Source organism: Nannospalax galili, unplaced genomic scaffold (genome assembly GCF_000622305.1).
Source record: "Nannospalax galili isolate Female #2095 unplaced genomic scaffold, S.galili_v1.0 scaffold476, whole genome shotgun sequence".
NCBI classification, from domain to species: Eukaryota; Metazoa; Chordata; class Mammalia; order Rodentia; family Spalacidae; genus Nannospalax; species Nannospalax galili.
The window spans coordinates 924545-939290 of record NW_008338274.1 but is presented as its reverse complement, the minus strand read 5'-3'; the positions used below and the strand labels follow the sequence as shown (position 1 = coordinate 939290).

The 14746-nt window shown below is 42.8% G+C and overlaps 1 protein-coding gene across 1 annotated transcript; it reads right to left on the bottom strand.

Annotated features, from left to right (window-relative positions):
- Nucleotides 1-559: 559 nt before the first annotated feature.
- Penk (proenkephalin) lies at nt 560-6007 on the bottom strand. The gene is made up of 4 exons (XM_008833070.2): nt 5917-6007; nt 5789-5839; nt 5241-5381; nt 560-1543 (listed from the first exon to the last, which is right to left on the bottom strand). The coding sequence occupies exons 3-4, from the start codon at nt 5376-5378 to the stop codon at nt 875-877; spliced, it is 807 nt and encodes a 268-aa protein (XP_008831292.1). The 5' UTR covers nt 5379-5381; nt 5789-5839; nt 5917-6007; the 3' UTR covers nt 560-874.
- Nucleotides 6008-14746: the final 8739 nt, after the last annotated feature.

Below are 14746 nucleotides of genomic sequence, written 5' to 3'. Positions count from 1 at the left end.
AGTCTGTATTACAAAACAGCCATAACAACATTCCCGATTACTTGGTTGTCAAATTAACTCATTCATCCATTTTATTTATTTATTCATTCATTCATGCATTCATAAGCTGTTAGAGAATCTACTATGCCATCAATTAGGGTGTATAATGATGAACAAGGTACAGTTCCAAGTTTTCCAGTCATTGCTTGTGTCCTTGGTAGAAGACAAGGGAATGGTGTGGAAAGAATATTGACTAGGTGCAAGATGTTTGGAATTTTAATCCCACTTCTGTTTCAACTCCTGAGAAAACCTGAACCAAGTATTTAACCCTGCTGGGCTTCTCCTATTTTATGTATAAAACAGGAGTAAATTGTCTTTGCATCTTATTTTGTTTCAATGAGTTTACCTCCCTAAGATTGGAGACACATAAAGAATTCAATAAAAATGTTCTTGCAGCCTCCGTCAGGAGAGACAAGACCATTGGTTATTCTGTCCTAGTGGGTGGTTGTGTTCTCTATGAGGATAATATTTACTGTGAAAACTCAAAGATGAATGATAGCTAGTTCTTACAAGAACACTGTGCAGTTGGGAAAATGGGTTTATTATATCTATATACAATTAAGCATTTACTGACAGTTTGTCAAAAATAAGGGATGAGGTAACAAATCTGATTTCAGCATGATGATGAGAGAGCTGCAATAGACCAATACTGAGCTTCAAGACTGGAAAGAACATAGACCCCAAGTCACAGCTTTCAGGCAGTGTAGCTATCCAGACCATGAGAACCACCGTACAACACAAGCAGCACATGACAACAAACATGAGTGATGAGGCAATTGCTTACTGGGGATAGAGGAGGCTGGTGGGGACCTGGGGTCACTGCAGGGAAAAGGTATTAAAATCGCATGAACCCCCCATATCTTTTTTCTATCTCAGGAACTTCTTTGGAATAACTTTCACCTTCTTCGTCTGAGGGTAGAGACTCAGCAAAGCGCTTTAGGAAGCCTCCATATCGCTTCTGGTAGTCCATCCACCACTCTGGGCGGCCCACCCTTCTCATGAAGCCCCCATAGCGCTTCTGCAGCTCTTTGGCTTCATCTTCCAACTGGGGGGTTCTCTTGAGGCCTCTCATGAAGCCCCCATACCTCTTGCTCATGTCTTCATCGTTGTCACTGCTTTCCTGGTGGTGACCCTCTCTCGCGAGGTTGTCGCCTGTTCCCAGCAGCTCTTTCAGCAGGTCGGAAGAGTTGGCCAGGGTGTCCCCTTCGTCGGCATCCTTCTTCATGAAGCCCCCGTACCTCTTGGCAAGGACCTCACCTCCGTTAGCTTCTTCTTCTGGCTCTGCAGGATAAAGCTCATCCATCTTCTTCATGAAGCCTCCATACCTTTTCATGAACCCTCCATACTTCTTGGCTAGCAAGTGGCCCTCCTCCTGTTTGCCTCCGTCTCTGAGTGTGTGGATGCTATCCCAAGGAAGCTCCGGCTTGGACACCTGCAGGAGATCCTTGCAGGTCTCCCAGATTTTGAGAGAAGGCAGTTGCCCTTCACATTCCAGCGTGCAAGCCTGGGAAGACAAGGAGATTAATGATCGAAGAGGCTACTCAGGGAGTCTACATAAGCCAGTGGTGGACTACAGCTGTCTGCTTTGGAACATACATAGCCACATCGGTCATAAGGCTCTCTCCGCTATCTCATCACAGCCTTCCCTGGAACTGAACATGCAAATGCAGCCAAGGAGAACTGGCAAAGGAAGGGGCTGGGTGGCTAACAGAGTCGTGAGAAATACTGGTGCATATGCAGTGCCATTTCAGTATTTTAAGAGCTAGCTCCTCAATTTCACACAATTGGCTGCCTTTACAATCCCATTTCACTCCCTCATTGTACCCTGAAGATGCCATTTTATTTGAAATCTTTCTAACAAAAAGGGAGATATTTCTGTTTATCTAATTAGGGACATTTGCTTAAAATTTCCTTCATTTTCTTGTCTTAGAAAGAAAGTCAATATTAGTAAGATTCATTTGCTTACTTGTGGTACCATCTTGCTACAGTACTCTATCCTTGCAAATACTTTCAACCTTTATAGAAAAAAGGGGCAATTCAAAATGAGTCAAAAAAGACATTCAAAACAGTAAGTTTAAATGTTATGAATTGTTTGGATTCTGATATAATGATTTCCTAGAAGTAGAGATTTTTTTTCTTTCCTTTATTTTCTTGGTTGATTAAAACAGATTTCATTATCTTGAACCAAATGCTGGAAATTACATGGATGTAAATACACAAATTATTCATATTATTTTCTTAACATTTAGCCACTGGCATAAGGAACAAGTCTTTATCCAATAGAGTCATATTCTTTAACAAAGTAGGAATGATCAATGTATAATTATTTCCTTCTCATTATACAGTAGTTGAATTTAAACCATGATAAGACCCAGGCTATACATTCTAAATGAACTTATTCAAATTCTTGCATAATATAAAAAGAACACTAATATTATGTAACACATATAAAATTCCATGATATTCCTTAGCCTTTTAGGTTTTTTTTTTTTTTTTTACAGCCTTCTAAAATCTCCTTATGGAATCCAGGTCACAGTCCCTTGATTTAGACAGAAAAGCTATCTCTTTTTTTGACATTAAAAAGACAAATTTATATGTTGATATTAAATGTGCACATATTTTCACAATGAAAGGATTTTATTCATGCAACAAAATCTCTAGGAAACAGTTAATTAGCTCTTAATGATTATTTAAGTTTCATGTCTAGAAAATTAAATATATATGAGTAAGTAAAAATCTAAAGAGCATCTAATTTAAATGATTCTGTTTTATTCTTGATAATGTCTGATTAAAGACTCAAAACATGATTAAAAGCTTATGATGTTTAAATGGTAAAATACTTCAGTTCTAAAATGATATTTGTATGATTTTGTTGCCAAAAATTAATGTTGAATATTTTTCTTTCTGTACCAAAAGGCTTTTAAATGCATGTGTTTTGGGGACCCTTCAGAAACAAATGGTAAGAAATCATCAGAATAACAGAATCACACTAAAGCAAAGATGTTAAATGACAGCTCCCGTAGTCATTCATGTACCTTTCGTGGTGTTGATCACATACTGTGTTCTGTGGCCAAGAACTCATTGAATGGCAAATTCTGGATAGTCAAGGCACATCGTCTCATCTCTGTACCCATGACACTACTGCATACCTTTGACTGGACAACCTTATTTTGTCCATGAATCCTAGCTAAAATTCCAGAACTGCTGTGAATTGTAACAACATGGGTATTCATTAAGCCTCTGCCACCAAGAAAATAACATCCTTAAATGTAACACAAAGCAGATCAGTCATGCATTAAAAATGCCTTCTTAAGAGATTTTTTTAAAGAAACTGCAGAGTGGCGTATTTTTTCCAACTTGTACATACCACAGTGCCACGCTATCATCTGGACCAAAAATAAGAACAGAAAAATACGTGAGCGTAAAATGCAGCAAGGAAAGTGTAGAGAGAGCAACCCTCAAGAAACTGCAGAGTGGCGTATTTTTTCCAACTTGTACATACCACAGTGCCATGCTATCATCTGGACCAAAAATAAGAACAGAAAAATACGTGAGCATAAAATGCAGCAAGGAAAGTGTGGAGAGAGCAACCCTCGCCCTCCCCTTGATAAATGATGAGTGGCAGTTGGGAAAAAGGAGAGAAGTCAGAAATTATGACACTGTGCGGGGGCTGTCTGTCACACAAGGAGTTCTGCTCAGGTTCCTCAACAATGGAAAAGGAAGATTAGTAGTATTTTGGGAGCTTGGTGAAGAGATCAAATAAAAAAAACAAACAGGCATTATTAAACGTCAGTTATATTGATTTACAGAATCATATGATGTAAGTAAATCTATTATTTCTTTGAGGTCTGATTATAGGATTAAAAACTCTTCTAACTCTTATGTAGATGGCAGAAAAAATTAGGCTAAGTGTTCAACTCTGTGCATGTTAAGTGGGGGCAGAACTCAGAATACTTGCGATTCTGTTTCAGGTAGTGATCTTCATCATGGTGTGTTTTTCAAACCTCCTGTGTAAAAAATTCATTGCTCACAATGAATTCTTATTGCATTCACTCAATTTTTAGGGAAAGCTTAAAAGTTCATGAGTACAGGAAAAGTGAGAAAGCTGAGTGAGGCCCTTACTTCTATTCCAGACGGAACATTTTCCTCATAATTTAAATACCCAGCACTGTGTGGATTCTGTTTAAGGTCAAGTTAGTACATGCCAATTGCAATAGACCAGGTAATAAAAAATTCAAATGAAGCAAACACGCATTTAACCAGAAATGTATAGCTTGGAATTTTGGAGTCCCTTCCTTAGTGTATTTTCTCTGTTCCAAGAATCATAACGTCAAATTTCTTCAAAGGCTTAAGTGGAACCTAAGCCAGCTTGGATTTATCACATCCCTCTCCCTTGAGCTGTTAAAGAATTTCAAAGGCAGGGCAAACAATCAGTAAGAGACCTAGCTAAAACAAATCTTTTGGAGTCTCAAATCCACAGATTCAAACTGAGTGGAGCCCCAGAGGTGACTGGAAAGCCCATGACTCAGGTTAAAGAGCAGCCATTTTGTCTTCTGTGCGCTCCCCTCATCCCCCGGCAGTGCAGGCTTTGTATGGATACCACCTCTCTGGACACTGGCCACCTTTCCCGTGCCCTTTCCCACAAACAAATTAAATCTGCCTTCATGAGCTTGTGGGACCGTGACTGAGCTCTTTCTTCTGGGATTTCCCTATTCTCTCCTGCTATCATTTTCCCATATAGAGAAGACTCATGGTTCCCAAGAGGAGAAATTCCGGGGCCTGGGGGAGACGACCGACCCCCCCTTTAACAAAAGTTAGATTCTTTGCAGAAAGGGTGTTTGATGGGCCCTCGGCTGGGGTGTTAAACTTGGGGTGACTGAGCATCTTCCTACAACCTAGGAGGCAAGCCAGTGCTATCCGAGGTACTGAAGACAGCACATTTGGGGTTCCTGCCTTAGGTTTAAAATAAATTTAGTTTGTGTGGAGATAGATACTTCTGTCATAAGGGGCCCAGATAGTCTCGACTAGTCCTGAAACTGGGAGTCAGATTGGACCTGGATCAACATTTTGAAAACTACGGGAGACCGGGTCACCAAAGGCTGGTGCCTCGGCATCTTTGAGCACCAGTGACTGCTAGATGTGCCGCGAGGCTGTGCGAACCGAGTTCTGTTGCTCAGACTCCCTCACCTCTTAACACTCACCAGGAAGTTGATGTCACCGGGGCGCACTAGACGGTAGCTGCAAGTCGCACAGTCCTGGCTGCATTCCGCCTGCACCTTAGCCAGGAGGCCGGGGCCAAGCATCAGCAGCCAGGTGCAAAGTCTCAGGAACCTTGCCATGGGCTGCAGGAGAGAAGAGCATACGCTTGGGTACCCGCCCGGGCTCCCTAGGAAGGACTCCATGCTGGGACACGCCAGCTGGGAGGTCGTTGAGCAAGAGCTCACGCCCCGGACAGCTTTCAGGGACAGCGCTGTCCGTGCGCTGGGCTCTGCGGCTCTGGCATTGTCGCCTTCAATCCGGGCAGCCCTAGTGCTTCCAGCCGACTTCTAGAGTGACGGCTGCCCAGGGCTAGATTCTGGAGACAAAGCAGGAGACGACAGCTCCGGAGCGGGCGCTTGGGGGAGGCAGGACCTGGACCCCCCACCCCAGGGAGGAACCGCGAGAAAGTTGGGCAAGCGCATGCAGCGGGAGAGCTGGAGACGGTCCCCAAGCACGCTCAGCACCTGGGAGATGGGGCAAGGGCACTCACGCTGTTCCGATGGAGCAGGCTGCTTGGAGAAGCCGGGTCCCAGGCACGACACTGAAACGAAGAGAAGGCAAGGGTGAGACTGTCGTCGGGGAGCAGCGGCAGGGCGCGCAGGCAGACGGGGACCTCACCGTCGCCGTCCTCGGTGTCTCCGCGGGCGGGTTGCGGGGATCGGAGCTCCTGCTCACTGTCCCAAGGCTGGCAGCGGCCAGAGGCACTTTATAATTAGCCCCAAACCGAAGGAGGCGCGAGCGCCCCAATCGCCGGCGGGCTGCAGCTGACGCAGGCCCTACGCCAGCGGGCGCCGACGCCTCGCGGGAGGGGACGTCCCCATAGCACGAGCACCACTGGGGGTGGCAGCCGAGAGTGGGCGCCGGGAGGCTCGACCCACCCGCAAAGAGACCAAGTCAGGCAGTTGGGAAGTTTGGGTAGAGAGAGGAGAGCGATCTGGTTTCCCTGCATAAATCACTTTAGTTGCTCTTGGGGGCATTTGAAAGGGCAGATGGACTTGGATATCTGTGATAAGTTGGAAACCCTGGATTCGGTCAACCTGCCCCTTCCTCACTTCCTTTCAAGGCGCCCTGGAGGCATGAAGGTCAGTTATCCAGAAAGGTATCTATTTACCTATCTGCCCTCCACTTCTCTCTGACTTCTTCACTGTAGTGTGTGACTGTGTCAAGAGCACAGTGGGTACTCAGTTAACAGTTGTGGAGATGAGAGAAACTTTCAGGAATCTTAAACTTTCTCCTTTCCCATTAGGGAGATTCTCTGGGCACCGAAATAAGCACTTCAAGTCCTTAAAAAAACCTCAGGTTCTAGAAAGCAGTTCCTCCCAGGACCCGACTCCCTTCAGGCACTGCAAGGAAGAACCAGTTTCAAACTCCTGGGTGCGCTCCCCAATACAGGACTCGTGGTCTCTAGCACACTGCCCAGGGTGTTTGGGGGGCTGTTTGATGAGTAAGAGGCAGTGCCCAGGAGGAGTGTGGTGTGGAAAGAACAATGAAGATCGTGAAACCTTGGATGCCAGGGCTTGGGACAAGTGGGCGGCACATCCTGTCCACTGGGAGGGACCTGGAAGCAGAAAGTGGGGGCTAGGGCTTTCGACGTAGTTCGCTCCCCCATTTCCTGGGTCTGCAGATGATCCTCAGTCACCATCACGAAGCTGCGTAGGTCTTACATCCTCTAACGCCTCACTTTTTCCTATTTGGAAAAATACAGCAGCGGTAATATGATATTATGTCATAGCTTACAGGAGAGGAAGCACAGTGTTCAGTACAAAATCAGCTGGAATAGTGGACATAATCATGTAACCTTCTATCTGGCCTCCAGCAAGCCGTCCAATGCTGTTTTTAACTACCCACCATCCATCTCCTTTCCATCTGTCCATTATTAGTTTACCTCACAGCTGCCTTTTACTCTATCTACCCATCCTTGTCTATGTCTGTCTTTCTGGTCCTGGAGGAGGGGGTTTCAAAAACAGTTCTAGAGACTATAAAGAAGTTTCACGGTTTTCCGAGCAACGTTAGCTTTCTGTTAAGGGATCAGCTACCTTTTCACTGTTGTGGCACCTGCTTGCAACACAGCTCCTGTGAGGCTCGGCCTGCAAGGCATCCCCCACTTTGGTCGCTAGAGGGCAGCGCTTGCCTGCGAAGGTTGTGCGCTCAGTGGACTAGAGCAGCTAGTCTGCAGGTCTCAGTGTGCAGGCTATGGACATTGCACCCGGAGTGCCCAGGGATACCGGGTATGTGGATACACGAGTGCACCCCATGATTCTTCTGGCTGGAGCAGCTTTGTTGTGCCTGGGCCAGGAAAGCAGAGAGCTGGTGTTGACCAAGTCCCTTTGTCCTCTTTCAGACCAATAGTTGCCCTCCTATTTTTTTATAATCTTTCCACCAGGGTCCTGAAAACGTCTATTTTCTCTTTCTTAACATTTTTTTTTTTTTGCAAAACGCAAAAGAGGGCTTCTGTCTTTACTTAAAGGAAATTAATCTCTGTTGCCCAGGCTTTGTAAAGGAAGAGACTTGCAATGCAATATCCGGCAAACATGTGCAAAGAAAAGGCCCTATGTAAAATAGTCTCCTTACTAAATCTTGGCATTTACTCCCCAAGCTTTAAATACATTTCTAGGGGCAGGAGGCAGAGGATTATTTGTGAAATAGTATCACAGATACCTTCCTGATTTCAGAGTGCTGAGCGTGGTAAGGAGCTCTAGGATTTTGGAAACGTAGAAGCCTAAGTCTTGCCAGGGGCCTAATGATAACCTACTTTAGATTCCTAATCTATAAATGGGGAAAACTGAGGCACAGGACATCTAAGTATTCAGTCCAGGAAGTGGTAAATAAGGTTCTCTAGCATCTGTAGGCATGATTCCTCCCTGGCAGCTCTCTGAGACCTAGTGTGTTTCTGTTGGAATGGTTTATGCCTTCTATGAGTTTGTTGGTGAGACTTAATTTTTCTCAATGGCTTTTCAAATGTAACAAGAGAGAAAAAACAGATGCCCCTGGAAGAAGTGCTTAGGGCCCAGGATCTATAAGATATTCTGACCACAGCTCATGGTCCATGAGTATGTGCCAACTGGCCGATTATATGAGTGAGGTGCCACTAGGTTGAGCTTGTTTGCAGACCTCAAATCAGCAATTGTCTCTTCCTACCACTTCTATCTACCCCGGAAGCTGAAGTCATATGCTTTTGTCTTCATTTCTTTAAATTTGAACGGTGGCAATGGCTGATAAGGAATCCTTTTACTGTCATGGCTTTTTAAATCTGTATGAAGACTGGTAGATTTTGCAGTTATGTTCTGGGAAGAGGCTGTCCAGAAATTAGACCCCCAAACAGGGAAGGGGATGCATTGTAAAGCAATTAATTCTGAGATTTCTGATTCTCAGGTCAAGACCAAAACCTTTCTATTTTTCTGCTCCTAGGATGGCAAATATCTCAGAGGTGATGTGACTTTTAAGGACCAATGATTCAATTGCATTTAACCCAGTTATTAGCTATTCTACAAGGTACTCCAGAAAGAGGGGTTGAAAAAAAAGTCCTGCAAATACCCCATTCCACCTTTTCCAGGATGCAGGATGACTATGTTGAATGACACCTTCAGGTACTCATTCCTCTTCTCTCTCCTTCCTGTCACCCAAGCACGTATCTGGTTATGGAGGGCTGTCCCCTTCTGCCTCATCTCTCTGAAGCAGCAGCAGTGGAAAGGACGCAGCTCTACTTGTTGGTGACTGTGTAATGCTTCAGCAGACACATCGTTCTGTAACATTTCAGATACCTGGAGCCGTGCCAGGGCAGGGAAAACTGTCTTGTTTTCAGTGCAGATCTGAAGCACAATTTTCAAAATGGGATTCTGTGAGCTGAAGAAGTTTCTGTGAAGTGTCACTGCTCTTAAGGGATCTTTTCAGGGGGGCTCAGAAAACCACAGCCCAGCAGTTACAACATAGAGTCAGCTTTAGCGTGAAGATTTTGTGGTGTCATAAATTCTCATCTTAAGGCAAGTATGCTGCTATATGCTATATTCTCATTTTCAACATTCCAGAAACAGGATAAGAGCCTTGAAAGAAAAAGTAACCCAGTCCATGGTGGTCAGAACTGAGTTTAAATGATGAGGGAGAGAGAGAGAGAGAGAGAGAGAGAGAGAGAGAGAGAGAGAGAGAGATAAGACGAAGAATTAAAATATCAAATATACTGTTTATATACTATAAACTTGAAGGGAATAGTAACAAAATTTTCTAAATTTGACCTTTATTTCTCAGGCAGTGAAAACAGCAATTTTAGTATTAAATACAAGTAGATAATGAGCAAAGTAAATCATGTTGTGATTCATTAGATTAACAGAAAAAAATGTGAATATAGTCAGTAGAGAGTTTCTGGAGCATCTTATCTTTCAGCATTGACCTTTGAAATGACCATGAGGATGTCAGTAGCCTCACCAAAGAAATAATGATGTTAACAATTTATACTGCCTCCATGGAAGGGGAGGGGTCTGCATTTGATTGGGAAATACATGAAATTAAAAGAGCTCAATAAAAAAAAACTAAAAAAAAATTATATTGCCTCCTTGGACACAGGCCTTATTTGGCAACTTGACTTTGATTTGCTCTTAGTTGCTTTCAAAATTAAATTCCAGATTCCACCTATGAGACAAACATATTAATTGGATGAACAATTGAAGGCTCCCCCAAGGAAGCAATTTCCACAGCTGGATCAGTGTCAGAGGAGAAATTATGAATAGACTGTGAGCATTAGTCACTGGAGAAAGCGCAGTGGTTCCACTTTCCAGGTTCTTAAGTATATGGTTTGTATATGATTCATTTGTATATGATTCACAACACAGAAGTTGCATGAAGTAGATACTCAGTAAAGCTGCTTTTAAAAATGTTTCAGATGGCCTTAATAAAACTAAATGGGTCATAAAACAGACCCAAGAGTTATGAACCCAGGATAGGGACTGGTAGGGATGTGGGGGTGTTGATAGGGTTGGAGGGTGTAGGGAAGGAAAGAGATAAGAAAGGGTATGGGGAGAGGGCATGTTCCTGCCAATAGTTACATGTTTTATAGTATGCACACACCTAGGTGAAGTCAGGAAGTCCAAATGTTCTAGCTGTACTGGTCCAGAACTAATTTCAGGACTTGGGAAGTAAAGGCAGGGCTATCCTGAGTTTGATGCCTGCCTGGGCTACTTAGGAAGACTCCACCTCAAAAATGTTTTCATAAAATTATATAGGGAAAGAGTCCAAGCACCTGCAGAGAAAACTTGTAAAGAGCTTAGGAAGCAGAAAAGCCCACAACTCTTTTTAGATCTCAGTGGGGTAGAGTCACAGGAGAACCACTGCTCCCTGCTCCGACCTAGAAAGCAGTAGGTGAGTGTGGAAGAATGACAGCTTGCTGGGGCAGAAGCCCATAATATAGAAGTCAGTGAGAACTAGTACCAAGGTAGGATAACCTGCATTACAGCTGACAGTTCCTGAAGCGTCAGTGTGGAGAAGACTGAGACAAAAGTAAGTAAGCAAACAAGAAAACCCAGGGAATTCAGTCATATGCCTCTCCTCCCCCAACTTTTTGAGTTTCATTTCCAGGAGCATGAGCCAGTTATCACAGCAAATATTGGAGAAAAATTCCTTCATGCTTCTGGTAAAGAAGGGGAGAAAGGAACAACTGGGAAACATTCTGCTCTTTTTAAAGCCTGCCTACTACAAGAGAAACCAGGTAACCAGAGACCAACTTGCTAGGTTTTATTAGAGTCTGACTGACCTGAGGGAAGGAAACACCCAACTCCAGTTCACTCTAGCTGTTCTGTTCCACTGAAGGGGAGCAGTAATTAATAACACATGTGAAGTTCACAGCACAGGGCACAGGCTCACAAAGTGGCTGAGGCTCACTTATAGGACTATTGAGCACCTGCCCCCTACACTAAATTACTACTGACTTACTAACATCAGTTTCTTTGACTTAGTATTTAATGTCTAACCATCAAGCTGTCAGTAAAAAAGGTATATTAAAAGGTGAAAAACAGTTTGAAGACACAAAGAAAGCATTAGAGTTACACTCACATATGTCAGGGATTTAGGAATCATCAGACCAGGCATTTAAGACATCTGAGACTTATATGTGACTAATATGTTAAGGGTTGAAATGGGTAAAATACATAGCACCACATAAGAAGAGATGAATAACAACTGAGAGAGAGAGAGAGATTTTAAAATAGAAGCAAAATGAAATACTGAAGATAAAAAATGCTGTAACAAAAATGAAAAACATCTATGATGAACTTATCATTGAATTAGATATGTCTGAGGCAATAATCTCTGAACCCAAGGATATGTCAGGATATGTCATAAACTCCCCCAGCTGAAAAGGAGAAAAAGTGAAAAAAATCCCATAACATTTGGGAACTCTGGGACATATGGCTAGGGAGAATTCCAAAGGGAGAAGGAGGAGAGTAATAGAAACCGTTGAAGTTGGAATAACTGAAAATTTCCTCAGATTAACATCAAACACTAGACAGGATGGTGGGCTCATGCCTGTAATCTCAGCACTCAAGAGACTGAGTCAGGGGGATCACCACAAATTCAAGCCCAGCCTGTGCTACATAGTTAATTCCAGGCCAGCCTAGGTTACACAATAAGTTCCAGGTCTGCCTGGGCTTCAGAGTGAAAGCCTATCTCAAAAGTACCCAGTAAACAGACAGGCAATAAAACCCCAAGCTATCAAACACTAAACCACAAATCCAGGAATCTTAGTAAACACTGAGTCTGATAAATGTCAACAACATTCACCTAGGCATGCTATTTTCAAACTCTAGGAAATCAAATACAAGAACAATGAGTGAAAAGAGGCAGAGAAAATTAGAGAAAGGAGATAAGAATTACAGCTGACTTACTCTCCAAAGCCAGACAAGCCTGCCTGGCCTGAGCAAGGAACACAGCACTACTGCAGAACACTTAATGCTCCACACTCGGTGAAGCCACCCGCCCGTCACAAGCACAGGTTTGTTAGGCAAAACCTGAGGGACTTTGTTCCTAAAAAACAAATGCATGAAACACTAAAAGAAATTCCGTGAAAACGAGATTCATAAAAGAAATCTGTTTCTTCAGAAAGGGGGAGAATAAGAAAGTAGGAACAAGTGAAAGCAAAGCACAAACCCTGTTTGTTTTATTGCTCTTGATTAACCTGATAGGTAATGATTTGTTCAAAGTAACTGTATCAACAATATGGCTGACTATGTATGATGGGTGCATGCCTGTGTGTGTGCGTGTGTGTGTATGTGTGTGTGTATGTGTGTGATGATCATAATAATGGTAGTGATGATGCAAGGAACAGGAGCAATGAATTCAGAATTACTTTGTTATTATCAGGTACTTACACTATGGTGTAGTGTAGTGTTATCTGGAAGGGACTTGGATTAGCTATAAACGCACATTGCGAAATTTAGGGAACTTATAATACTAGTTTAAAAAATAATTCATATACTGGTAAAAGAAGAGAAAAGGGATGATATGGAATGCTTAGTTAAAATCACAAAAGGAGGAAAAAAACAGAAGGGAAATAGGAACAAAGAACAAGGGTAGCAAACATAAAATCACAGAGATGGTAAGTACAACTCTAATGATAGCAACTCTGTTTTGAACATAAGTGCTCTAAGCACATTAATGAAAGGACATGTTCCTAATAAGAAATTCAATTTGATTATAAGCACACACATATATTCAAGGCAAATGGATGGAGACATGTGTCTTGCTAATACTAACCACAATAAAGCAGAAGTAATTGTATTAATCTTAGAATAGACTTCAGGCCAAGGAGAGTTATCAAGGATTCATAAGGGCATCACATATGATGGTGCTAGTGTTGCAATTCCTGTGACCAAATACCTGATATAAACAACTTATGAGAAGCAGTTATTTTGGCCAGAGGTTTTACAGGGTTCAATTTGTGGTTGATTGGCTCATGTACTTGGAAATGATGATGGCAGGACTTCATAGCAAAAGCTCTTTATTTCTTGGATGAGAAGGAAGGGGGGGGGAGAGAGAGAGAAAGAGAGAGAGAGATCCCCAAGTTCTTGCCCCTAGTGCCTACTTTCTCTAGCTAAGCCCTAGCTACTAAAGTTTCCAGAGCCAAAATAGCACTCTAGGGATCAAGCCATTAAGCTGTGGGAGACATTTCCTATTTTCATATTTATAGATTCAATGCAATGCCAATCAAAAATCCCCATGACATTTTTCACAGAATTGGAAAAAATTATCCTAAGATTCATATGGAAGTACACAAGACCTCGGATAGCCAAAACAACCCTCAGCACTAAGAGCAATGTCGGGGGGATTACTCTACCAGATTTTAACTGTATTACAGAGCTACAGTCATACAAACAATGTGGTACTGGCACAAAAATAGACCCATAGATCAATGGAACAAAATTGAAGACCCGAATATGAGTACATGCAATTTTAGCCACCTGATATTTGACAAAAGGGTCAAGAACATTCACTGGAGGAAAGACAGCATGTTCAGCAAATGGTGCTGGCAAAACTGGATCTCCACCTGTAGAAGAATGAAACTAAACCCCTCTCTTTCACCTTGCACAAAAGTCACTTCCAAATGGATCAAAGACCTCAATGTAAAGCCTGAAACTCTGAAACTGTTAGAAGAAAACATTGTCAAAAACCTACAAGATATAGGTGTAGGAAAGGATTTTCTTAACTAGACATCAATTGCTCAGTAAACAAGATAAAGAATCAACAAATGGGACCTCATTAAACTAAAAAGCTTCTGTACATCAAAGGAGGCAACCAGGGAAGTAAACAGAAAACCCAGAGAATGGGGGAAAATCTTCACCAGCGACACACCTGACAGAGGTTTAATATCCAGAATATATAACGAACTCAAAAAACAGAGAATCAAGACAAGAAGTAACCCAATTAAAAGATGGGCAAGGAGCTGAACAGAGAGTTCTCAGAAGAAGAAGTAAAGATAGATAAGAAGCATCTTAAAAGATGTTCAACAGCACTAATTTTAGGAGAGGAAATGCCAGGCTTAAGCACAGGCTGCACTAGAGAACACAGCTTCCGCTTTGAGAGCACAGCCTGCGCTTCCACAAAATAGCCAACCTACAATCTGCCCAGATGAGGGGATCTATCAGGAAGCGACACACCAACTTATGGGATACTGGGGGCAGGGGGAGAGGTATATAAGGCTTGCACTCCCATCAATAAATGAGTCTGCAGCACCTCACTTAGTGCCTGCTCTTACCCAACTCCCGGAGTCTGTGTGTTGATTCCATGCCACTCACTCCCACCTCAGCCAGAACCCTCGTTCTCTGCAGTCCCTCATGGGCTGGACCCACAAGGAAACCTGCAACAACTAATAATTAGGTGAATGCAAATTAAAACCACTTTAATATTTTATCTTACCCCAATCAGACTGGCTAAGATCAAGAGAACAAATGATACCAAATGTTGGAGA

What these genes read in the sequence shown, in the direction of transcription:
- Penk (XM_008833070.2), bottom strand. Translation starts at nt 5,378, where the DNA reads ATGGCAAGGTTCCTGAGACTTTGCACCTGGCTGCTGATGCTTGGCCCC. An exon ending in CCGGTGACATCAACTTCCTG is followed by an intron (nt 1,544 to 5,240) that starts GTGAGTGTTAAG and finishes TTGTCTTCCCAG; the next exon opens with GCTTGCACGCTGGAATGTGA.